Here is a 27,399-nt window from a genome sequence, read left to right on the forward strand (position 1 = left end):
TCAGCAGAACACCACCTTACACTTAAAACTGGCCCATGAGCGTAGAGGGAGACGTGAATTAGCCAAAACGGTTAACACTTTACAGGGTCCGCAAATGAAGTGTTTTCTGTTCCCATTTCACATCATCACACCGGGCTGGGATCATAAATTAACACTTATGCCTAAAGAGATTCACCATATGGACTTAGTCCTACCTAAGTAACTGTTAGCTGGAACAGGAACTAGATTCTTATCTTGGCGGCTCTCATCACCAACTTCGTAAGGCCCATCATCAAAGATACCCAGATCATAAAATGTCTGATTCTTTTGCTCTGCACGAACCACCCCTGGGGAGATGAAATGATAAAATAAAAGCAAATGAATGGTAAAGGAGAAAAATAACAGATAAGTGGTTCCCAAATAACATTAATTACAATGAATGAGATGGTGACAGCTGTTTAAATGGGACAAAATGCACTGGGTGACAGTGTTTTCAAAAGGCAATGAATTTCTGTGGTCTATCTGTGTGCCACTCAGGCTGCTCTCCAGAGAGGCCAAGCAATATCTGGAAAACATGGAAATTCTCAGCAAACACACGGCACCAACATGGTGAGGAAGCACCCCCATCCCACAGTTCTTAACCTCATAAAGTCTCTCTTAAAAGGGAGGTAAATACACAGGAATTAAAGAAAGAAATAACTAAAAATGACTGCTCAGCCATGACAATCACTGGTGATGTATTCAGAAAACATTACTTATGGGGAAAAGAGCTACTGCTTGATAGAATATGTGCTCCCCTTTTATCAGGGGCATATTTAACATTTTGGCAAGCACAAACATGTTTTCCATGATACATAAGAGTACTCCTATGACTGACAGACTGTCATAGCACTGCTCTGCAATTGAAGCCAAGCAGCGTGTGAACTCAATATGCTGTTTCAGCTTGGTCAGGTTTTGTTGACAGATACGGGGAAGATTAAGTTTTCACTAAAGTACACCTTATGCCAGAGCTTAACTCAAAGATTTTGCACGGTTCACAGAGCAGGCGCAGGTGTACGAGGGAAAAATGTAATGGTTCAAGGATCAGATGTTCTAAAGAGGGAAATATTTACAGCTGTTTGTCTAATGAAGTGTGACGGGAAAAATCACTTTCAGACAGAGCTGGCCGTTTCGATGCTTCTCAATATAAACTAACAGAAAAACCACGGTTATTTTCCCCCTTCATCTCCTAGATGATAGAGAGTACTTGGCTCTTAATCAGACAGATTATCCATGGATTCAGATATGAATACATGTAGTATGGCTCTATTCAGTTATCTTCCTGCAATCTTCCAGTATCTACTTTGGGAAGTCCTATTTTCTACAGACGTCACAAAGAACAAAATGGAGAACACTGCAGGATAAATACATTGAAAGGAATATCAGTAAATACTTGTGATACAGAAGCATACTTTTTGTGAAAACGGGATAAAATCATTAGACTCCTGTTATCCCCTCCCCCCTCCAAAAAAAAAAAAGAAAACTGAGGGTGCAACCCTTGTGAGCAAGGAAATGGGAAGGATAGGCAGGAAGGAAGCCAGCTCATACCTTTCCAGTTGTAAGTGCCTGGGGCACCAAACACAATATAATGATAGTCTCTAGTAAAAGTAGCAGCAACACCTTGCTGACAGGAACCAAACTTCTCATGGCCTCTTAAACGACCATCACAGAAACTCCAAACTCCATTATCCATATCATCTTTAATAGTGAGATCCTGGCTCAGCACATAGCACCTTCCAATGATATCCCGGGTTTCCTGCACAGTGTTTACATACTGTCTCTTCTCATAGCGATGTGCACATGTCTGCAAGACAGAAGAAATAACAAGTGATGCTTTCTGTATGTCTGTATGCAAGTCATCAAAAGAAGGCTGGACTCCTTTAGCAACACTTCATGCTAGCAGTGCTGCAAGTCATCTTGTAGACACATCCATGTTGCAATGCAGAGAGCTCACTGTTCCCTATGGGCAATGTATGGGAAAAGTTGGGCATCTGTGGATACAAGCCAGAGCAACCAGCTTCATGGATAAGTAAGGCCACATGGTCAAATCCCTCTTCCCTGTGGGACCTCAGAGGTTTAGCCGTAAAGCCTTCCCTGATACCTAATACCTCTCCTTCAAGAAGTGAGGAGGGAACCACTGTCTCTCATAAGGGAAGAAGTGTCTGTTTCCCCATAGCTGGCAGAGTTAAACGACGTACACGCTTGTGCAGAACATGAGAAGCCGGTTTAACTACCATCTACCCGAGACTACCTAGAACACAACCCTGCCAGGAAACTGCCCTAAAGCAGAGGCTGAAAGCTCTTCCAATGAAAGGGAGGGAAGTTGTTCCTATTTCCCATGTTGGCTGTTCCACTTACAGAATAACTGTCACTGGGACAGCAGCAGCACTAAGTACAACTTGTTCCTTAACCTTTTAGGCTATTCACCTGGGAACATAATACTAATCAAATATTTAGCACAGAGGATGAATAGCCCCGGGTTAAGTGGTGTAAACACCAAACCATTGTAAGAAGAGATGGAACAATCTAACCCCTTTGCCAGCAGTGTTTGTTGCAGAACCAGATTCAGTAGGTGTGTGAAAAGCAGAAGCAAACAAGGTTTCTCAGCTGATGCACCTTTTCTCCATTTCCTGTTAAGGCTTAAATATTAAGCAAGTGTCCAGCTGCTCTGTTCCCAGAGCACTGCAGTACTGCCCTGCTGCACAGTGACCTTCAGGCTGCCCACACCTCATCTAGTAAGTACATTTCCCACTTATCACTTACAAAGACAGCATTAGTTGATGATTAATTATTCAATGAGCAGGAGACTGTCTGCTCTCCTCTCTCTTTGGGTTCTGAAGCAGACTGAGGCAAGTTATTTCTGCCTCTGTCATTAAAGGACTCCAGATTCACACCCTGAAGTGGTTTGCCTCCAGTTTGGGAAGCAAGTATCTTGCAGATATTAACCTGCAAGAACATAATTAGATGGGGAAGCCTCACTGCACACCATGTCATGATGTAGCCAGTATCCTACAGCACCAGGAGAGGTTTATTTAACTGAGAATGAGCTAAGAAAGTAACATTCTCTGGTAACTCCTGAAAGCTTTTTCTCTCTGTATTGTATAAAATCTCTCTGTAATGTATAAAATAAAGACCAGCAAGTGGTTTTACTGCAGTGCAATGGACTTACTAATTCACAGGAGCAACTCAAATTTCCTGGTGAAAGCTAAACTGAGGCTGATCATCCTAAAAAAAAGGCAGAGGACATCCTGCTACTTTTACAACCTCATCACACTATTTCTCACTATTTCTGTACCGAGTGGCATTTGAAAGAAACAAGGTACATATCACAAAAATAAAACCGTAAGTGGACACTCTGAAAATGCACTGCCCACCCTAGGCTGCTACAAAGGTTATAAAGAAAGGCTAACTCACAGTTAGAAAAATAACTTAAAGATTTTACAGCCTCAAGTGTCTTACTGTGTGTGGTGGTTTAAACCCAGCCAGACAGCTTGTTCACTCACTTCCCCGCTTCTTGCCCTCCCCCTACTCCCAGAAGGACGGAGAGGAGAATCAAAAAGAATGCAGCTCCCACGGGTTGAGATAAGAACAGTTTAGTAACTAAGGTATAACACAAATCACTACTGCTACCACCAATAATAATAATGATAAAGGAAATAACAAGGGAAGAGAACACAACACCTCACCACCAGCCGACTGATAACCCCCCCCCAACCCAACCAAGCTCCGACCGATACCTCCTCCAACCCTGCAGTCTCCCAGCCCTTCTGGCTAACTCCCAGTTACATCCTGGGCATGACGTGCTGTGGTATGGAATACCTCTTTGGTCAGTTTGGGTCAGGTGTCCTGTCTCTGCTTCCTCCTGGCTTCCCCTCCTCCCTGGCAGAGCACAAGGCTCACAAAGTCCTTGGCCAAACCAAAACATCATTGTTATCAGCTCTGTTCCCAAGCTGAAAGTCAAAACACTGCACTGCACCAGCTACCAAGAAGGGGAAAAATGACTGCTACTGCTGAACCCAGGACACTGTGCTAGGGAGACACACAAGTCCTTCCTTAGAAGAAATCACAGGAGCAAACAGTGGGAAGTTGCCTTTCAGAAATCTGTACAGGAACACAGCCTATTCACAACATTTACTGAAGACTAAGAATGGTTTTCTAAGTTAGACCTTCAGACTTACCACCACATTTCCTCCTGGCCCTTGACTTTGAACAGTTACACCCATCCACTGGTCTTCTTTACTCTCCATCTTCGGATCAGCTGCAGAATTTCATAACACAGTGCCAGATATTAACAGTTAAATACTTTATTTTCCTTTTTGTTTCTTTCAACAGGCCTTTCCTACAGTACACGGGACAGCCTGCAGGTGGCAGTGTCCGTACAGTTTATCACAGACAACATCCAGTTTTGTTAAACACTTCTAGCTTATCACTTCATGCCACATCCATTTATGAAAGAGTAAGAACATCCAAATCTACCCAGAATTAAGCATCTCATACTACTATCTTAGCAGTTAAGCTACAACTTATTCTGATCCAAAAAATCTTACATATAAATCCATCAAAACAACTGATGCCTTTGGAAAGGACCACATCAGGCAAGAGGAATTATACAACTAAAGAACTTACTCTCCTCATCAAATATGACACGAGTGCAACGTGCATTTGGAGATGCGATGTCACAGCTGTACAACCCTCCGGTTCTGTTGGCCTGTTGGGCTGGAAAGGCCTTTTCCCGAGGAGCTCCAACCAGCAATCTGCAGGGAAAGAGAAATAACTTCAATGGATCTGCTGAAGGGAATATTCTTTTCACCAGGTTGCCAGAGGTTTGACATGCAAACATGTGAACATGGATCAAAAGCTACATCACAGCACGGTTCCTGAAACAAAAATAAGGAGGCCTGTAAAGCAGAAACTAACAGTTGTGTGATTACTGGACCTGCAAAGCAGTGGATGTGTTGTTATTACTGCTGTTACTGTGACAATGTTCACTGGGAGCAGTTGATCAGAACTGTATAAAAGTAGTTGTGTGGAAACCATCCTCCTGTCAGGTTGTCCAGTGGGGTGACTTCTGCCTTTATAGTACCTGCTGGTAAGGGGGGGGGAAGTATTGTTACTTAAATGACCACAGCCCCCCAACACAGTGAATACAACTGCTTTCAGGCTGTCTCCTAAGTTTACACCAGTCCTGTGCCACTGTTTGGCTGAATTTACAGGCACTTTAGTATCATCATGCAAAGCAAGATCCCTCCTGGCCCAAGCAAGGGCTCACTGAACTGGCTCTGTACACACATGCACTCCCCCTCTTCACTCCTTTGGCCAGATACTCCATTTTGAAGCTGAAAATGTACTTCAACAAACATCTCATCAAGAACAGGCCATTCCCACAAAGGACTTATTTCTCCTATAAAAAGGCCACTCTAACAAGCCCTCCATAGACACTGTTTCTGTTAATCAAATGGGAAGGTTCTTATTTTAAAAACTGAATAAAGCAAATTGTTTTCCTGCATCCCCCTGAGCGTCATCCCCCACGAGCATTATCACAAAATCACCAGTAGACACATTTACTTGAAAAATAAGGGGTTTCAGCCAAAAAAAAATCCTACATTGCCCATGTTTTTTTGAAGTGACACACACAAAGCACAGCTGCCCCTCAAGCAGATAACTGAAATGAATAACAACCAGCATGCAACAGTTTGTGAAGAAACAAGAAACATCACCCTCAGCTGAAACAACAAGGATGAGAACAGCATGTGGATCGGTGCAACACAGTAGGCATGATGGATGGATATACCGGACTCCATGTGCTTCCTGTCCTTGGTACAAAACATCTGACAGAAGAGATGCCTGACATTACCCTGTCAAGGAGGGACAATCTGGGACTATAGCTGGATCCACAAGGCTCAAAAATGAACTCTGACCCTCTTTAAGCTTCAGTTACAGAGTTTTGCTTGAGAGAAAAGCTTTTCTGCATGCTTTATAGCACAGTGCTGTCCCTCAGACTGCTTTTCTTACTAAGAACAAGACTCACTTTTATTCATATCTAACAGTTAAGACTGAATCAGTTATGATCAGTACATAATTTGTTATTAACAATGACATTGTTATTCAGTGTCACTGAATAATGAGACAAAATTCAACTAATGTCTCATGAGAAAACACTTTTTTTATAAACAGAAAGTTACATTAGCCAAGTGTTCACCACTTTCATAGAAATAAATGCTCCCACAATCCATAATTTGCCCTTGTGAAGGTAAACCCCTGCATGGTGAAACCTTCAGGTAAGACCCTCACTTTTGCCTGGTACACACATGAAATCAGGACACACCGTGTGGGTGGGTTCTGGTTTAAAGTGTTTCCTTCTTTTCCCCCTACATACTCCTGGCATCCTTTTCAAAGGTTTCTTCAGAAATGAAGCAGTCCTCACAGGAGTTTGTAACCCAAACAACAACCACGCTTTCAGAAAGGCCATTTAATAACTCCATTTCTAATTTTGGCAACAGTGCCTCTAACTGTAATCTCCTACAGTGACTCTTTCGCAAAGCATCTGTTTCTGAGCTAGTCCTGATGTGGGAATAGACACATTTTCTTCTCAATTCTGTTATGCCCCAGGGAAAGACGCATGAGATTTTTTTATATATATTTTTTCTTTTTTTATATTAACAACCGACACGAGATTTGCGCATATACGTTTTATATTAACAACCATGAATTTAAGAAAGTAGAGGCACTGATTTCCCAACTTAATAAGATTTTTATTATTTCTACCTTTTCATTCAAAGTTTGGTGGTAAAAATCATTTCTTGAATTTCACTTACAGAAATCGGATCAGAAACCTCTGTTTCAACACTGTGAACACAACTAAGGCTTCTGGAATTGACACACTTAATCTGGTTTAATCCACCCATCTGCATACTATTGACAGCAGTGGTGCCAGATCAACTGAAATATGACCTTCTATAATATACCGTGATTTTGATGGCAATTCAGCCAGAGGGGACACCTATGGAAGCATCAGGGAAGAAACAGTGCAGCCAACAGAAGACGGAGTGGAAAGATGGACCACCCGCCATAAGATGCCCCAAACTTTCTATGGCATCTCAAACAGGCACCTGATGAGATCAATAAATGAAAAATGCTTCTTTAAAGAAAAGAAAGTGTCAATCCAACATGACCTCAAAGGGAACAGGCATCCTTACATCCCTCCCAGTGCTCATGCCCCCTAACAGTATCTTGCGCAAGTTATTTTCCACTGTAAATGAAGTATTTAAGCAGACTGGTTTAAAGCCCTCAAATAACTTGTGTCAGGAAGCCTGGCACTTGTCTTCAAGGCTCATCAAACACAAAAGCCTTGAGTCCTGTCAGATGCATCGCTGCAAGTCCTTACTCACAACACAGTTCACGATACACACACACTAGCACACACCATGAGCAGGTGCTTGCAAAGGGTTAGATCAGTTCATGCAGACACCATGGTAAATCCCAAAATGTATTTTCAAGCAGTAGAGAAAAGACCCATTAAAAAGTGGCGTAACTACTCTGTACTTTTTCACTACTTGTCTGCCCTAAAGACCACAGCAAAGATTAAACTTTTGCTTCCAGGTTCTGCAAGGCAAGTTAAAGACGATGAGGATTATAAATGTTTATGAGGATCATCACCATTATTAGGGACTTAAGCCTGTGCATCTAGTCTCTGGCTGAATAAATGAAGTGAAACACGTCATGCGTGCCAAGCACGCTGCGACTTGTGACCAACAGAGCTGCTGGTCTCACTGCCCACTGCTCAAGAGGTACGTCTGAAAAATCAGAATTCTATTAGAGAAGCCAAATGAAAGCGTGCACCTAACTAAGGAAGTATGACACAGACCGTGCACCAGGGTGAATTTCAGCATGACTGCAGCAGTCCAAACGGATCAGCCTGTACCGAGCTGTGCGACGTGCTCAACGGAGTCCTTCCATACTGAGGACACATTCCAGTCATTACTGTACGGCTACTTACTTGGCTGCATTTTAATAGAAGAAGTTCAGTCAAGTTGGAGCTCATTATGCCAAAAGCGGGTCAGGTTTTTTCTGCATGTTCCACTTTAGCTTTCACAGTGGCAAGCAAAACCTCTTTCTGCAAAAGAAGGAACCGGGGGGGGGGGCTAGAGAGGTGCTCTCCTGGCTATCTCTATCTCCTTGTATCAGCAGGTGAAACACTGACATAAAACCCAAAAACTTCCTCTGCAAACAACAACTGACAAAAGCAAATTCTTCATTTCTCTCCACCCATGATCACAGCATGACTCATTTTATTCACTGAGCCTTCCTCCTGAAGGTGTACAAGGGCTACAGTCACTACTGTCAATGCAGGTCTGAATGCCCAAGTGAGGCTCCAGAATCCATATTTAGATACCAAAATAATGCCCCAATGTCAAGACTGCAGAGTCAGAGATTAAACCCCAGAGACTCCAACATACGGACATTTTACTGACCTTCTATCCCATGGCAGGTTTGCCTTGTTACTGCACAGAAACAGAAGCTCAGCTATACAGCATACAGAACACAAACATGCCTGAGCATCTGTTCCTGATGGAGCCTTAGCTATCCATGATTTATGATGATTTAGTATCGAATGTTTAACATGAGCTAAATGTCAGACAAAAAAAATATTACTGTTCCTCATGTACAAATCAGGTGCTTTGTGATACTTGAATCCTGATTTCCCCATTCATCTTGCTTAAATATGTACTATAAATTGATGAGGTTTTCCCTGAGCCAATCAGACTGCACAGGTGTTACATTAACTTCTGTTAATAGTGCATTACGCTACATTTCTGTAGATTACAAGAGGTGTCTATCAAGTCATAATGTTGGGAAAAAACATCAGAATTCTCTCATATCCTGGCATAAAACCCCAATGCTCTTTGGCTCCAGCTATATCCCGTAACTGAACATGCGCCTTCCAATTTCAAACTAGAATTCCAATTTCAAACAAATGCATCAGTCCTGTTGCTCTGTTGGTTAAGAGATAAATTATTGCTTTCTCTTAACTACTTCTTGGAAATACATGATAATGACTGATGTCCCACTCGGCTTCCAGGGACAGATTTACTCCCTTACAACCCCAGATTCATGGCCAAACCTGAGATAATCCTATAGGATCAGAGCTCCAGGATTGCCATGTATTGACAATTTAACTAAATGACCACAGTGAGACCCAGTTTTGGCTCAGGTGGATGGTGCCTGCATTGCACAGATGCAGGAGATCCCAGCTACACCGCTGCAGTATTACACCACCCGTGACCAAAACAGCCGAGACAACAAAAAACTCCATTTCATCAGTTATGATGAACACCACTGAAGCCCCAGAAAAGGCATTCGGACATCTTGCTGACTTCACCTAGAGCTGACCAGCCCTGTGGATAACTGCATGGAGAGAACACTCTTTATAGTTTTCAGGAAGTGGAAGGAGGTGGGAACTCACCGCCCAGGCAGGCAGGCCTCAGTCTGTCGACTGCTGTTGACCAGTATTCAGTAAGATCAGGTGGGTGAACAATCAAGAAGGCTCTAAGTTAATATAATCAAAAGTAGCCCTAAAGAGTTATTAAAATCCAAAGCAAAATACAACAGAAATGGCTTCCCATTTTTTGCAAAATATTGAGCAGTGGGGTGCAGGTTTTAAAACCCTCCTTGCCTTCCATGGTAACTCTTTGAGAAGTTCAATAGGTGGCTGCGGCTCCTTCTCAGCTAATGGAAGCAGGGAGCTCACAGCCATCTGAACTCCCTCCAACACTGCTCATGAAACTACCCTAGTTGCTTCCAAGAGGAATGTTGCAGTTAAGATGGGAAAACCATATCAAAGGAAACCCAGAAAGCCTCCAAGCTCCTGGAAGTATTCCCCCCCTCTGCAGTGAAATTCTTTTTCTCACTTCCATCTTGGAACTGTCTACAGCAACACAGGATTTTCACAACCTACTTCAGAGAAGAAAACAGCAGCAGCAGTTCATTACAGTTCTGTTTTGGAATAAACACTTAGTCAAAAGAAACCAAGTCAGAGGAGGGAGAGTACCTTCAACATTTTCTGAAAGCAAATGCTGTTCATCAAAGTAAGAGGCTTCCATTGAGTAAATTACATTCTGATTTAAACAAATGCAAAAAATACCACAGTGTGCACTGAGCTCATGCTATCTCCCGAAGCCTCCTTCATTCCTTAAATTCTTTCCTTTTCCATGGTATCCTTTACCCCAAACAATGCACATCTTTGCCATCCTTTAACAGCAACACACCAATAGTGCCAGCTCTGAGCTTTAACAGACTGGAGTAGAAATCACTGGAAGTGTTTCCTGGGTAACAAACCATTAGCCATTGCCATGTACAGGCAGAACAAAACAGTCAGTGGTGTAAGTAATTCCCGATTTTGCAACCTTCATTGAGCACAAGTGTCCAGTTTAAAGCTGCTGTTCTCAGATAACAGTGCTGCCACTGCAGACTTGGCACTTTACTGTGTTTTCAGACAGACTCTATACACACCAGGGAGCGTGAAAATCTGGAAAGTGATGAAGCTAAGTGCTGTGAAACATCCTTCTGACTAGACAGATAAACTGCTGCATCCTTTTCCTCTCACACTGCTGGTACTGGTTTGCAAAGAGTTTCACTGGATTGAACAAAATGAAGAAATTACAGTAACTACCACTGACTCAGATTTAGAATAAGTTTTACTACCAAATCACCAGGCACAGTCACTAGTTGACTATCAAATGTTTACTGCCTGCAGGCAGAGAGCCCTGATCTCAGCACGGACATCTAGAGCCCTCCTGGGAGCTGTAATTTCAGTCCTCTGCAGTGGTTTGGTCTCAACAGGTTTTAAACTTGACGAGCAGGGAGGATGGGAGCATCTCTACCCCCACAATACTTAAATGTAACTAAGCTGGTCAATACGACAGGCACCGTGTTTGAATACTGGTGGCACCACCTCTGCTTTGTGCCCAGATCTGGCTTCTTACAACAGAAACAAGTCACAGGACAGGAGCACCACGGACTAATGAGCAAAGAAAGACTGTCTCTCCATGCACTTGAGCTGCTGTCAGGAACTGGAGCTGGACCACCAGACTCTGCTTCCCCAAAACAACCCTCTTCCAGCCAAATCCAGCCAGTAACTGTGTCAGCATGGAACTTGTTTGTGATGCTTTCTACACAGATGCCCATCACTACCAGCCTGTTGTTAGCAGCTATTCTGAGTGACCGATGATTCTCCTAATCTGCTACTCCACAGCTGTATTTTCCAAGTACCAGTACAAAGCCATGGCCAAGTACACCATTAATCTCTGTCGCCTAGAGGCTTGGCATTTGAAGGACAGATTTTATCTTATTCATTCAGCCTTTTTGGGAAGTGGATTATGAGAGAGGCTGGGAAAAAAAAAAGCCAAAAGCAGCACAAGGACTAGGGCAAGCTACTACAAAGCAAAACTGGAATGACAAAGATACCTGTTGCTCTAGAAAGGCCACGTACTGACTTTGAGAAAGTCACATGTAAAAACAAACCCTTTCCCATCACAGTCTAGAGCCCAGCCTGTATGGATTTGAAATAGGTTTTGCAGATCTCATTCTCATTGGCAGAAAGCGTTTTTTTCCTGCAAGAAATGGTACAGTCTGCTCCAAACTCGTGTTTCAGAATGACGTTTTCCATTTCAGGCACCACTCTCTGGCTTTAACCAGGAGACACGTCGCACATTTTTCACACTGCCAAATAGCACGTGAAACCTGTATAACACGTACAGTTTTAATTTCTGCCTTACGAGCTATACACTGCTTGCTTTGGATGTAAAGGAAAGACCCGAGAATGAAGAAATAACATTAAAAGGATTTTCACTCACATTTTCTACCACAGCAGTGCCTGTTACTGCATGAAACCCTTTCAGGATTTAACATGGGGCTTAACTGGAGAAGTGACAAATGCATCATTTCGAGAAACAAATCTGGGAGCTGAGGCCCTTGCACTTCCAGCCCAGCCCCTGCCCACAGCACCTTGTCTGCATTGGGCTCACTGAAACCATGTGAGTCCCACCAGTCATTTAAGCACAACCCAACTACTCTCCACTGAAGGTTAAAGCGCAGGTCTCAGCAGCAGCAGCAGGACAAGTGAGGCAGGGTGGCTGCAACAAAGCAGGGGTGACCCAACAGTCCCAGCTGCCTGCAAGCACAGAAAGCATGAATTGTCCATCCCCGCTGCTGTGAGTTACTGCTGTGACCGGTGTTCTGTGGACATGCTCACTCTAAGGCTCAAGTAAGCAAGTGCATGACAGAAGTCAGGAACAGGAATCAGTCTCCTGCACCTGGGCTGCTGGCCGTTTGTGCCATAGAAAACCTGTGAATTCAAATTTAAACTTCTTCACATCTGCAGGGCTTGTCTTTGTACCCCACTACACATGCCGCCTCCATCTGATGGTCACGAAAAATGAAAGGGGTATCACATCCCTACTAGGTACATGCTTTAGAGTACAAACAGAAGTAATGAAAATATGGGAACAGTTGCTCTGACTTCCCTCTCCCTCCCCCCCCCAAAAAAAAAGGTGAAGCAATCTGGAAGCGCAGTGCTCTCAGTCAGTATTTGAAGCCATCACTCATTAGAAAGGTAACAACCATAACAGGCATATGCTGTTCATCAACATGCCAAAAGCCATTTTAGAAAAACCTGCAGCAGTTTTAATTCAGCACAAAACATATTTGTGTTGAAATGTCATCCTCTCTTTCCTTCACTGAATGAAGAACATCAGTTTCATTTATAACCATAATTAAACCATTAAAAGGCATGAAAAAAGTACACTAAGAGGGACAAGCATTTCACAGTAGAATCAATGGGCAATACAACATGCTACAGCAACTAATCCCACAGCCCTGCAGTATCTGAAGAGCGACTGCTCCCCAAACTAACCCAAGCTGTAGTTTCTTCACCCATATATCAAACCTCTGAGACTCTTGCGCCTTTTCCAGACTTAACACCTTCTCCCTCTGAATTGTGGGGGGAAAAACAAGACAGGTAGAAACCTCCCACGCTAAGTGCACATGCCACCGAACTGGTAAACTGCGACTTCAGCGGACTCACCATCGGAACGAGAAAAGTTCATCACATTCAGCTGAGAATGAATGTACCAGTCAGAGCCCCAGTGGGAAGCTCACCCACACCACACCAACACTGGCACTCCAAGATAAGCTGTGCCCTCCCAGCTGCCAACATCAGCCCATGGCACCACAGAGAGGTACCCTGTGGGAGCAGGTTGAAGAACTCCACATGTAGGAAAGGCATGGACCTTCTTGATACCTAATCCCTAATGAATGTTTCAGAGAACAAGTACACGAACAGCCAGCAAACACACACCTCAACAGCCGAAAGTCACTTGCACAGTTCAGATTATTCTTTTAGTCCAAAAACCGTGTCCTGGTTTTGGCAGGGGTATTTTATTTCTTGGTAGCTGATGCAGTGCTGTTCTGCATTTAGTCTGAGAAAAACAGTGATAACACACTGATGTTTTAGTTGTTGCTAAGTAGCGCTTATCAAAAGTCAAGGAGTTTCCCATGTTCTGCCAGTGAGGAGAGGCACAAGAAGCTGGGAGGGAGCAGACACAGGACACCTAACCAGAACTAGCCAAAGGGATATTCAATACCACAGCACGTCATGCACAGTATGTCCTTTCCATTACAGTTATTTTTATTATTGTTGTAAATACTGTATTTTACTTCCCCACACACACACACCCCAGTTATTAAAAACTGTTCAGATCTCAACCTGTCGGTTTTCCCTTTTTCCAATCTCCCCATCCCACTCAGGCAGAGTGGGGGGGAGCAAGCAGCTGCATGGTGCTTAGCTGCCAAACACGGCTGAACCACAACAAACCATACAGTCCTGCTTAAACACCAGGATTCCCAGTCTGAGTGAACTTTTCCTTGAGCCATGAACTTAATGGCAAAAGCAGATGTGTTACTGCGCACACTTACTAACACATAGCCCCTCACTCCTTCAAATTAACTGAAAACACATTCAAATCACTTGGAAAAACATCCCTCCAATGAGGTATTTTCGTAGGAGAACCAAGTCATACAAATGCCCATGCAGCTGGGACATTTCAGGAGCCTTTATATTTCATGCAGCTACTGAAACAGTGATGAAACAAATCAACAGAAATAAAGCATGTATTCACAATAAACGTCTCCATTACACACTTCTTGTGGAAGAAGAAGCAATTGTATTTTCCTATGGAGTAGGAATATACAAACTGAGAATGTCAACCAGTTTGCAAAACCTAACAACATTTTTCTGTTTGCAAAATAACTTCTACTTGAGACTATGCCAAGAAACCCACTGCATTCTCTTCCACTATACACTGCTCCCCCTCCACATGCACACATGCTTCACACGTAATTTTTTTCCATCTTTCACCACTCCCAACACTCTCACTTGAGCAGAACATGGAATTATTTGTTTCCAAGTATTTTTAACACCCTATGTTCCTGTAGGCTGAAAGCTGTGCAAACAGTATTGCAGCTATTACTAGGGCTGGATTTAATCTGACAACTAAAGTATTCTTCCACTACATGCAGGAATAGAGCTTGACTGGGAGCACAGAAGAAACCTACCTCTTCAGCAATGTTCTGGGGCCACCCTACATAATTATCAAACACTGACATACCAGAAAGGTGAGTTGAATGGAGAGATCGTGCTGGATTTGTAGCAGCAGCTACAGGGGTTGGCTGTATAACAAGAAAAAAAATATGCCAGATTGGTTTTAGCATCTTTGGCCAAGAAAACAATGTGACTTTTCACCTAAGGTTTGTTTCACACTAAACAAAGATGGATAATTAACTACGAGCTCTGATCTCTCTTCAGAGACTCAGCTACGCACCACTCCAGTCTAAGAGCCACCAGATTTAACCACTATGCAGCTCTGTCAGCACCTATGACAAAGTGCAAGGATAACCAACCTTTTGTCATTCCCTTGCAAGAGTAATGTGAAAAGAGCTATGAGAAAAGAAGGACACAGAAAATTCACCTACACACAACAATAATGCTCCTGCCATCAGCAACAGCTGGTTGCCACTTTTGAGCACTTCCAGGGTAAACATGAATTTCCCTCAGACCTCTGACCCGCACATGTGCTGCTGAGCAAACAACCTCGGGCACTACAGGGGTGAGTTGCTCCCAGCATATCTGCAGTCCTGGTTTCCTTTGGTTTTTAAGGATACATTTTATAGACCTGCTTTTGATGGAGTTTAAAAATGGAGCTGAAACAGGCAGGAGCTAAGTCCATTTAGCTTCACTTGAAAAAATTGCCTGTCATCTTCACTAGAAAGGAAACACTCTGGCTCTATAAGGTCTGCCATTCCTCCTTTCAGCTCCTTGAAAGTGGAAAACAAACACAATACAGCTGAAAAGTTACCAGAAGCTTGCTAGCTGACAGAGAAACTCAGTGCAGGATCCATACATGTACCTGGAAGGGTACTTTTTTACTGTAGACAGCATCTAGACAGGGAGCATCCCATGAACCTCTCTTGCTTTTGTTCTTGATAGTGCAGACCTTCAAACACAGTCAAAACATCCTCACATAAATTAGTACAACTGCTTAATGGAAATCAGTAATGGGAAATGACATTTTTAGATACAGTTCTGTCAGAGGAAACAAGAAAAACAGTCAGTGCTTCAACAGAGCCAAAAACAGTCACTCCACAATAGCAAATGCTCCAAAAATCACAATGCAAGAACCAGAACTTTTTGGCTTTTACTACCATTTTGATACCAAAATCTAACCTCAGATACTTCACAGCAGAATACACCCAACCTGCTCTCCAAAACAACATAAATGCAATTCTCTTTTCCAAAGCAAGTTACAGAATTCTCAAAACAGTTCTAGAAATTGTGATACTCCCAATACCTTAAACACATGGGAAATGCTTTTTACCAAGAACACAGTACATTTTATGCTGAAGTTGTAAAAGGAGCTTTATTAACCCGTGGTTCAGTTCATTTATTTTTTATATACTGAAAAAAACAAAAAACCTTAAGAATGAAAGTAATTCCCTTACTTTCACATGGACATTTGCTTTTCTGGGTTATATTCTCTCGCCATTACTCTCAAAGCAGCAACTTCCTCACATGTATTTCAATCAACAATATCCAATGCTAATAAATTATTCAGTGTTTTCCAGACCATTCTATATAGTTCTTTCTCCAGGTATTTGTGTGCCTCTTACTGTACCTACCCTTGCTGAATACCACTATGAGGTGTTAATTTGCCAGCTAATGTTTCACAGTACAGACCATCTGCCCATTCAATAGTAGAGATTTTTGCCCAACAGCCTGCTCTCTGTCTTGTCCGTTCTGCAGAATACGTCCCCAAAATGTGGCCATTTTTCCAATTCTGGCTAAACAATTCATCCAGCCCCAGGCTGGCTTTGAAGCATTTAAACAATAACGGATTTTAAACAGCATTTCCTCTAAAATGAGTCGGGTATCTCCTGTGACAACTTAACAGACTGCATTCCTTACAAAACTTGACAGTTGCTCTGGCACACACAGAAAGGGTTTTGGGTAGGGTTTAACAAAGGCAAAACCAGCCCATGCTGACTACTGAACAATCTACTGCTGTAACATGCCAGGCAATCCAGTATACTAATTGGGGAAATGTTCTGGTTTATTCTGTGGAGAATCCAGACAGCAACAAATTAGATCAGTAAACCATTCTTCCCCCTGCTTGATATCCTTTAAGAAAAACATTTATGAAAGCCAACCCACCTGTCCTGCTTCTGGGTTTTTCACTGTTATTTACAAATTAACATTAGCAGCATTAGTAACATATATTACACATAAAATTGCACTCATCTTAGCAAGCACCATAATAGTGATTTGTGCTCCTTTTCATTCCTATTTTATAGTTAAAGAGCTAGTATCACTATACATGGTCTTGAGATTCTTGAATGAAAGAGCCTACACAACTGCAAAATATTTATTACAGGGCAGTCAAGAGTAAAAAGACTTCTAAAAAATGTAAATAAAAATGTTTAATTAAATAAAAACACTTCATTTGAGAGTCATATTATGAAGATTTACGTCTTGAACAGTTACAGATAGGACTGATCAAACAGTCCAGCCTCAGACTGACAGGGTTAGCCAGCATTTCTGAAGAAGATACAACACAGACTATTTCCTACCTCTGTAAAAGCCATTTTTCTACTAGACTGCAACAATAAAAAGAAGGGAGGGATTAATTACGACTCTCTACATGGGTGAATTAAATTATTAACAGTAGACAAGGCAGTATATGAAACTCCACATCTGGATGAAGACAGATTCATACCTGACGGTAGCACTGCCTTAGGGTTTATTCTTAAAGTATATGCCATCTTAAAGAGCCTTATTCATCATCAAGGTAACCAGCACAAGAGTGAAACTGATACAGAAACTGTAGCACATCTTCCGATAATAACTCTGACACAGCTGTGCCTCCATGACCAACACTACCAACACATCTCATCTCTCCGCACAGCTGTCTGAAACCTCTGCTGCTCTCCAGACCTCAGAAAATCCAGAAAATTAGAACAGAAACCAAAAGAAAACTATGCCCTCAAACAGAAGTGCTGCATTTTAAGATCCCAGCTCATAGATGATGTAATGATACAGCACTCACTTTAACATCCCTGTTGCTCTGTCCCTCTGTTCCAAATCTTGCTGCTTTGGAACAAAGCAGCACGCACAAAGCAGGCCTTGTGTTGTGCACACTTCATACTTCAGATGATTGAATGGTTCACTCTACACCCCTCCATTTTTATCAATATTCTCTCCGACTCACTCACTTTCTACCCTTCTGTAGCTGATGTGGTCACATTTCAAGCCTGAACAGCACCATAAATTTGCTTGCGCCAGTCAGTCCATAAGATCATGGTAGCAATGAGCTGCAAGCAGCTGTCTGTGAGCTGAGGCTTTCAGGATGCCATTGCCACAGAGAGCCTTGATTCACTCAGCTCCAGCCCACACAGCTGAGAACTGAGGCAGAGCACATACACAGCACACACTCTGCAGTCTGCACTCCAGGAGCCCATCTCACATTGCATCAAAGGTACTGCATGAAGAAATGCTTCTCCAGCTCACTCCCACCTCAGGTTCTGTATGTAAGGGTTTATGCTCTTCAAACACATTTTAGCCCATCCAACTTACAACTGCAGTTCTCAAACTGAACTATATGTCAGAGTAGCATGGCATAGGATGACTTCTCCCCCCCCAGTATTTAGAGCAAACCCCGTTAATGACTGCAAGGGCTTTTCACAATGGAGTACACAAGGGACAGTTTCATTGAAGGCTTTACATCAGACATGCACACAGACACATCTACTTTACCCTGATGTGTCTACATCAGCTTGGTTTGAAAAGCAAGAGATTAGTTGCTGGTCTTTCCAAATGTGATTTCTGCCCAGTGTTCAGGCATCATTAAGCAGAGCTTGTCAGGACCCACAGCCCCTGCTAAAAACCACAACTTGTCAAGAAGAATGCTTTTCCTTTGTCCTTGCCTCATATTTGTGCAGTACATTAGCTTTCGTTCACTTTAGTAACACAAAAAGCCTTTCTCCTTCCTGAGATCAAGGTCTGTCCTTGTCTGCACTGTGCTATTTTGTTCCAGTTACACTTTCTTAACCTTACTAGTTTTAGAGAAGGCAAGATTTAGTTTATCTCTTTCCGAGACATTTCTAATACTTTGGCCACAATAGAGCTCACTGGCCTAGCATATGCTGTGTTCATCAGGGTTGATTTATATCCTAATATTATGTAATAGGAACTACCAGGTATAAATACCAGCATTTTAGAAAGGGGCGACTACAACAGACTTGAACTATAGAAACTTAAAGCAATTTTGGTTAACTAAGACATCACTCACATTTTAATGCTCTTGGAACAGCCTGGCAGGTCTGTTTTACACAGAGTAGCAGCTTACAGAACACCCTTCTCTTTCCCAATGCACAGCCTGAAGAGAGAGGAATTTGCGCCTCCATAAGTTTCCACTTGCATCTAATGAGACATTTAAAAATCAGAAAGAAAGCCTAAGCCAAAATGCTTCTAAAGCTGCCATCACCTCCACCTGTAAATATTATGTTCTAGTACCCCGCCAAAGACATGGTACCTCTTACACTAGAAACTGATACATCAATCAGGCTCAGCATAAGTAAAAATAAAAAGCTATGAAACCAAGGAGTTGTATCAGGTACAAGCATCTTCCAGTAAGAGCATAACAATTTTATGAGCTGTAATTGAGGCTGACAGCCTAGGCTGTTACTCACAGCTGTAGCTTGCACATCAGGCCATTTATCATCACTGCTGACAGAAGGCTTATGATACAGTCCTTACTCATGAAGGGTCCCACTAGGCACAGCAATGGATTTTGTTAATTCTTAACACCAACATAAGAAAAATAACACATCTTCCACAGGGTTATTTAAGATTCTTCTGTACTTACAGGTAACTTTAGAAAAAAAAAAACAAAACTGTATCTGAGAAGCACATGACCTCTTTCAGAGCAAGTTTCTCATGGGGATGAAGGACTGAGATAAGAGGTTTCCCACTTATGATGTGGGAAGGCCAGCTTTACGCTATGAACGTCTGTCACACCAGTTAACACGGCAGTGAAGCTGAACCTGTGAACTCACACAGCTAACAAAGGACTGTACCATATCATATCTTTCCTGACACAGCCTTTTCAGAGCCACCTGGACTAAACTGGCCTGTCAGAAGCACGTTTTTGCTGTATGACCTGCGATTTCACAAGTGCCTTGCTTGCAGAGTCTGCTCCTTTCTCTACACTGACGGAAGTGGTTACACTAGTGTTAACTTCCTGGTGTGTATCAGCCCAATGCTCTGGTTTTTGCCTCGGTAGAGCTCTGCAGGACTATGTGCACAATCCTTTCCTGTTCCTTTGAGGAAAACAACAACAATATTGACCTCTTGTTTTCCACGTGCAAAAATGGGAGTCAGATAGTGACATATGATAGAGTTCATAACTTTTTGGGCACCTCACTTGCAAACCCATCAGCTTTGTCTCTGCCCACAGCACAACACAACCAGCACCGGGAAAAAGCTTGCCTTCTGCAGTTTGACTCCACCTACAGAAATTCCACATTCTTCCCCTTTATGTGATGCAGACTTAATCTTCCCATTTCTCTCACCCAGGAAGTTAGTATGATGGATCCTCTCCTTTTCAAAATTCTTTCCACTTTCAAATTTCTTTCCCACTACAAGGAAAACTTTTAAACTACTCCTCCCTCCTTCCCAGCTTCATTTGATTCTGACCTTTGCCACAGGACATCAATCTCAAACACAGACAAACTCCTTTACTACCTGAAGCTTGAATTACACTACACCACCTCTGCAAGCAGAAACTGTCATTTTCCATTACAGACCAGCATAATCCATCTCTTTTGCTGCTGGAGCAAAGCGTCTGTGAGCACAGAACACAGAAGCAGTGACTCAATACCACTAAGGATGCACTGCAGCAGTACAGCAATGCCAGCAGTCCTGATGACCTAAGGCAACTTTGTTATGCATTGATATAAGAGCTCACAGCAGACACATGCAGTATCAGCAAAATCTGTCACAAGTTACAGTAAGATAACTGCAATTTTTAGAATTTTATGGCTGCTAATGGGCAGTGCAGCCTGGACATAAAGTGCCTATCCACAACTTTCAACCACACAGCTTTTCAGCTGATGATTAGATCTTTAATGTTGATTACTACAATTTCATCCTTTTTGCCTTAAATACCAAGAAGCCCACATGAATTCAGCTCCAGAAAACAGAATTACTTGCCAGTAACAGTTATACACCAATTGGGGCTTGTGTTCTAATTCAAGATTATGTGCTTAAATCAGTGTGAATTACAACTAAAAAGAACTGGAACAGACATGTTGGACATCTTACTTGGAGCAGGTATACATGCATATAATTTATATAGATATTATATACTATAAAACTATACATGTAACTACACTCACTATATAGAAAGTGAATAGCTAGTAATAATACCTTTATGATAATCATAATGTATTTATAATATATAGTAGCTAATATGTATATAGTGAGCACAGTCCCCATTTACAAATCTAGCTACACTGACATTCTCAATCACAGGACTACTTAAGCTTTAACCACATGACTCATACAGCTACCCTGTCACAGAGCCTAAGGCCCCTCCAAGTTACAAATCTTTTCCTAGTTTGCCAACAAAACACTGCTGTTGTGCCACCATCCCCTCACAGAACCAGAACTCCTCTTATTTTTGTTATACTGACAAATTCAAATTAAAGGCAGAGCAATCTTACACAGAGCAGTAAGACCAACTCTTTTAGAGCTCCATTAGGCTTTTCCTACTACCTGTGCTTGACAGTGAACCAGAACTGCACACAGAAATCCAGGCAGGCTGCACTTAGTACTGCCAACATTAATGCTCCCTTGATGCACATTAAGATTGTGCTCAGCTGTCTTTCACACCCACATGCCTTTAACAGTCCACTTTCAGTCACTGTGAATTAATAGTTTTTCTCCTCTCCAACTGATGAACATTCCAAGTTCTCTCACATGAAGATACTCACAAAGAAAAACAAAATCCTGCTACTAGCCCATAGCCTTACAGTTGGCACCAGTTGAACAGTCATCTACCCATACAGTACCCATAGGGAATAAAGTACCCACAGGAGTTAAGTAATTTGTTGTTAGCAAACGTGGCATTAGTAGTTAATGCTAACAAATGAAAAGATTGCCATTCAAAGCTAATACACAATCCACAGTATCCTGTGACTAAGGAAAAAGGTGATCAAAAGCAAATACCGTGTTTAAACGAAGGCTATTCCAGCTGTACCTTTATGTGTCACACTTCCTAGGCATTCTCCACCCTCATTTTTACAGAGGATTTTCGTAATGCTTAACACTGCATTACCCAGTGTAAGGAAGAGGGAACCATTTCACTTAAAAACCACGTAAGCGAGACAAGGGAAAAATTATACATCATTTAGTTTGCTTTACCAAGCCTTGCTCTAAGCCGCAGAGTAAACCAGCCCTTGAGTAGAATTCATGTCTTTCACCTTCTCTCATTTGCTCATTTTCCCAAGGACTGACAGATCTTGCACATGCCTGTTACAACACGTTGGAGGGGTATAGGGGCCCTCAGGTTGGCAGGGTTTTCGGAATGGGGGTTGCTGCCAGATGAGCACCCAAGTATAATTTTCCATCAAGTTTCAATGACGAAATGGGGTTTGTGTACTTTTGGCAACCACTTAACAGTGCTCACACTCAAACAGTAACTGAGCCTTTAAGTTAGCATCCATTCAAGAAGAATGGGTAAAACAAATACTTCTAACTAAGAGATAGCTGTACATAAAACCACTTTGGCACTACAGATATGACATGACCTCCATTCCCATAACTTTCCACCTTCACCAGTATCTGGACAGCAGACACCGTTTGTTCCACTTACAAAGAGTCAAGCTATTTAGAAACTGCACATGGTTTCCATGGCACAGGCCACACAGATCATTTGGTATTAGTTCAGTGTCACTCACTTTTATCTAATATAAATAGGCAGCCTAATATGGGAAGTTCACTTCAAGTTTCCCCTTCAAAACCCCCATCTGTTTCATGAGACAGAACTTACACAAAATGAGCCAAACACACCTCTGTCCCTATGAAAGATACTTTCACTTCAGCATGTTTAATGTCTTGTGCTCTTACAGCCACACGCTAGTACTCTTACAGATGGAAAAATGATGCTTAAGTGACCATAACACACCTGTGTGATGCAAATGGTTTCATTCCAAGGGCACTACCCACCAGCTACCTAGGGTAACACTCAAATTCTTTATGCTAAAACTCATGAATACATTTTAAAAACGGTCAAGACATCAGAACTGCACAACACCATAAACCACAGTTTCTCTAGTCTGGTTCTGTCTCTAATAGAGACACTTGCTTCTCATGAAAGCCTGGATTCAGAAAGCCGTGTCAAAGCAGATAGCATCTGGCTCTGCTCTGTCCCCAGATCTGGATTGCCTGAGGAAGCATTTGCTATACATACAATACAGAACTTTCATAGTAGTCATCTCTGAAGCATTTCAGCCAAACATTTCAGACTAGCCTGAATACTGTGACTGCACTTGTGTTTCTACTGACTTCTCCTAATTGGCTGCCTGCATACTCTGACACACTCATTCTACCAGCATTGACGATACAGGGGGAAACTAACAAGCTTCAGGCACTGCTTTCTTAGAACTCAGACCAATGTAAGAAGAATCTCATCAAGAATAAAGATAAAGGCTTCTGAAAAGAACCTCACAGATTTCTATTTCATTCTTCAGGATACCATGAGCCATTCAGTCTACTAGATGGAAGAATGAATGTGGACATTTGAGATTTACACCGCTTTACAGACTGTAATTTTGATGAAACCAACAGAAGGCGAGTGTTAGCAAAAAGGGGCTACAGGACTTTTTGAAGTTTACCATCTAACTTTATAAAGGATAAAATTTCTTTCCAGCTTCCTTCTCCCATTAACTCTGTACGAATTATGGGCTTGTCTTCCCTTTAATTGAAAGTAAATATTTGGGGAAGACACATCTATTTGATGACAATACCTGACACAAGACACACTTCATCTAGTGCTACGGTTAGGTGGGGCAGGGCAATGCTCAGATAATGGTCACGACGAGGCAAGGACCCTGAAGAGATACAGAGGAGCCTTACTTTCTTTCTGAATTTCCCAAAAGAAGCTCCTAGTTTCCACCCATGCGCCACCAACACTGATATGTATTTCCCGTCTTCCTTTACCACCTCCCACCTGCACCCCGGGCAGGTTCCGTCTTGAACAGCACCCCCAGCGTTACCCGAGGCCGGGTACGCACATGGAGAACAAACCCGAGAGCCTGGACAGGCACCCGCAGCCCCGCAGCACGGCGGGATCAGGACAGCGTTGCCGCGGTAGCCCGCCCCACACTCCAGTCTCCCCGTGCTCCCTCCGGGGGGACCCGCGCAGGACACCGCTGTCACGGCCGGGGCGGGAAGGTTTCCCGGCGGGGCTCCGGCTCTCTTCCCCCAGGCCACCGAGGAGGGCGGGGCGGCACCTCGCTCCCCGGCACGTCCCCGCCGCTCCGCCCGACGCACGCTGCCTCCCTCCGGGCGGCCTGCGGTGCCGCAGTACCCCGCGGGCTGCGGCAGGTGCCGCCCGCCCCTCCGAGCCCCCCTTCCCCCTGCTCTGAGCTCCTCCCGCCGCCAGCGGGACACCGGGGGGGCTGTCGGCCCCAGCCCGCTGAAGCTCCCCTGCGGCGGGAGGGAGGAGAGTCCCCTCGGGCGGCCCGGGACGGGGCCAGGCGTGGCGCGGCACGGCAGTACTTACAGCCGTTTCTCCTGCGGCTGCAGCTGCCGGTGCATGGCCAGGGAAAAGCCGAAGAGGCTGCCCGGCTCCCCGCGCCGGCTGATCACGTTGTCCGTGTCCAGGTTGAAGGCTCCGGCCAGCCCCGGCAGGAGGGGCAGGTACAGGAGGAGCGCGGCCGCCATCTCCTCTCGCCGGCCGCGGGAACCTGCTGCCGAGCGCCGCCTCCCCCCGCGCTGAGGGCGCCCGCTGTGCCCCGCCGGCTCCGCGCGCCGTGACGGAGCCCAACCCAACCCAGCCCAGCCCAGCCCCGCCCCGCCCTCCGCGGGCTGCCCGCCCCCCGCCCGGCGCGCAGTGCCCCGGGGCTCGGGCCCCGGCCCGCGGGGGGCGCCGCGGTGCGCTCTGTTTTCAGGACCGAAAACAAAGCGGTGTCGGGGGCCGGGCACGGCCGCAGGTGAGGGCTGGGCCCTAGCCCGAGGGGGGAAAAGGCAGAGATCCCCCCCCAGGGGGCACGATGAGAGCTGGCAACTGTCTGGGTACCGATAGTGGGTACTGTCTGGGTGATACGGGTGGCGTGACCCCGCGGCGTTCAGTCTGTGTACCCCAAACAACACAGCCGTGAGAAAAAGAAGAAGAAAAACCCAACACCAGTGCATATGTTATCTCTGTTCTACAGACTTTTCAAGACAGCACAAGAGGGCAGGAGTCGCAAGACCACATGAGCCTCCTCCAGCATTTTCCATCTCTGAACACATCTGAGAATTCCTTACCCCTACCTTCTAATGGTTTGAAAACAACATGTGGGTTTGGAGCCCAGATCTTTTTATCTCATGCCTATTGCACCCATAACTCCAGAAGGGTATTTGCTAGCATACCTTAGTGCACTTCATCCACCCAAGAGGGAGGTTTTGGGCTATTTTTAACAGAATCTTGGTTTAGTGCTTTGGTTTAGGGAAGAAGATTCAAGCCTTTAAAAACCTCACAAGTGCCAAGAAACATGACATTATCCTTGTTCTTTTCTATTGATATCCAGAACATGAAGAGAGAAATTTTTTTTTCTCACTCAGGAGATTCCAGAGAAAGTGAGAAAAGAGCAATTGAGACAGAGCCCTCAAATATGTTGGTACTCCAAATAACTCCTTCTGGAACAATACTCTGCTCCCATGGAGTTAATCCAGGCTACTTTTTCCTGAGTAATTATTCTAGGATAACTCCGTGTATAGACAAGTCATTGGCTCAAGTCCAAACACAACACCCTTGATCAAAAGAGAGGAGAAAACACACCAGAAATGTGCGTCTAATGTGGAAACAAAACATTTTGTTAAATTAGGCTCCCAGATACTTACTGCTAATAGAGTTCTTCCCTGCTTGCTCTTCATGCCCAACTCATTCAAAGTCTTAATCCAGTGTTCAGTCACTTCAGTCATTGTCACAGCAGAAAATCCTACTGGCATAAACGCCATACTCTGGTTTCGCTAAAGGACCCATAAGAGGGAAGAGTCCCAGACTAATTACCAACAGGCATACTACAAGCCATGTATTTCACAGTAATTAGTAAAGATTTGAAAACAGGTCTTTGAAAATAGCATTGAGGTTTGTACTAAAAAAATCTTAGCAGTTTGCCCTTCAGGACCATTGAAACTTGCGTTCTTGTAATACTCTTACAGTAACTATAGTTACTTTTTAAGTAATGCTTGTACTCAATAGCTTGTGTAAGGAGTCACAGAAATACTTTCATTCACAGCCATCTGAATGATACTGGCATGTTAGGTTCATCTGATTTCTCCCTCTCCCTCCCTCTAATCTGTGCTGCCTGGGCATGTTGTACCTGTTTATTGTTACCCACAGAGGTTGCTGAGGGGAGACAAGAGTTTTCTCATCTCCAGATGCAGTAACAAGCATTCCAAGACATAGTGATATTAAAACCTGTCCCAGGTGACCACAGCAGGAACAACAAAAATAGACCGTATACAGGGTAGAGCAGAACTGCACACAAACAGCTCAGAGTTACCTTGGATGGTCTCTCATCATTTTGTACTATTTCCATTTGCTCTAGATGAAGAGAGGAAAAAAAAAAAAAGTTAAAAAAATAAAAATAAAAGTCAGTTTCCTTCCTTTGCTCTTCCTCCAAAACAAACATGCCGTGGGTTATCTACAACTAACATGTACTTTGGGAATTCCTCTTTTGTACTACCCCTATATAAAGGGGGACCAAGATTAAGTATGATGACCAATTAAACATGAGCGCTCTGCTATGTATAACAACAGGGCAATTCCAAGTAAGGCGATGGCCAGATCAAAGCTGCCTCTCTTTTTTTGGAACAAAGGCTCTGCTATTGCTGAGTTTTCAAGCTGTCTGCTTATTAATGGTGTGTTGATGCTCAGCCAAAGGGCTACAAGGTGTTTGCCTGCTGTGTCTACATCTCGAGCAAGCCTTTCTGCCAGCAGTACTTTCCTCCTCCGTACAACTGTGTAGTTCATCACAAAGGAAAAAAAAATAAATTCTGGAAAAAAGAAGAGGTGGGAGGGGAAAGCTAGAGCTTGGCAAGACATTTTAGGCTTTCCCTAGAAGGCAGGCAAGGCACAATGCTTTATGTTTCTGAACTCTTATCATTTATATGAACAAAACATACTATGCAAAGAAATACACAACTTGTGGATGCTTGGCTGTGCGGCTCTAATGCAGCACATCAAATGGTCCAAAAAAGCCAAAATATGTAAACATCCCCTTCCCATTTCATTAAAAAAAAAAAAAAGCCTTGATGTTATAATTGATGTAATTCCAGATGAAAGAATAATACAGGCCAAAACCGTTTGGTTCACTGTGCAAATTCTAAAGCTATAGAGGTGTTTCAGTTCAGAAACATAAACTAGTTTTAAAGTGTTAGTCACCTGGATCAACCTTCCAGATTGTTCCTCCTCAACACAATACACATACCATTTTTAGAACTGCATGTTCTCCAAATTATTTACATTTATTGTATGGATGCATCTCAACAGCTACAATAAACAG

General features: G+C 43.4%; 1 protein-coding gene across 5 annotated transcripts in view; it reads right to left on the reverse strand.

The window, feature by feature from the left end:
• ITGA6 (integrin subunit alpha 6) overlaps window positions 1–27,399 on the reverse strand; it is a 56,242-nt gene that overhangs the window by 20,089 nt on the left and 8,754 nt on the right. For 2 of the 5 annotated variants that reach the window (XM_062604777.1, XM_062604778.1), the window contains exons 1-5: window positions 24,411–24,671; window positions 4,645–4,772; window positions 4,197–4,276; window positions 1,567–1,822; window positions 195–326 (exon numbers count right to left, since the gene is read on the reverse strand). In XM_062604777.1, coding sequence (XP_062460761.1) covers window positions 195–326; window positions 1,567–1,822; window positions 4,197–4,276; window positions 4,645–4,772; window positions 24,411–24,571 — 757 coding nt within the window. In that variant the 5' untranslated portion in view covers window positions 24,572–24,671. Of the gene's footprint in view, window positions 1–194; window positions 327–1,566; window positions 1,823–4,196; window positions 4,277–4,644; window positions 4,773–24,410; window positions 24,674–27,399 lie in introns of those variants that run through there. The other 3 variants (XM_062604779.1, XM_062604780.1, XM_062604781.1) reach the window with 2 other exon arrangements.

Source organism: Pezoporus occidentalis, unplaced genomic scaffold (assembly GCF_034315485.1).
Source record: "Pezoporus occidentalis ecotype Australia unplaced genomic scaffold, CSIRO_AGI_Poc_V1 ctg88, whole genome shotgun sequence".
NCBI classification, from domain to species: Eukaryota; Metazoa; Chordata; class Aves; order Psittaciformes; family Psittacidae; genus Pezoporus; species Pezoporus occidentalis.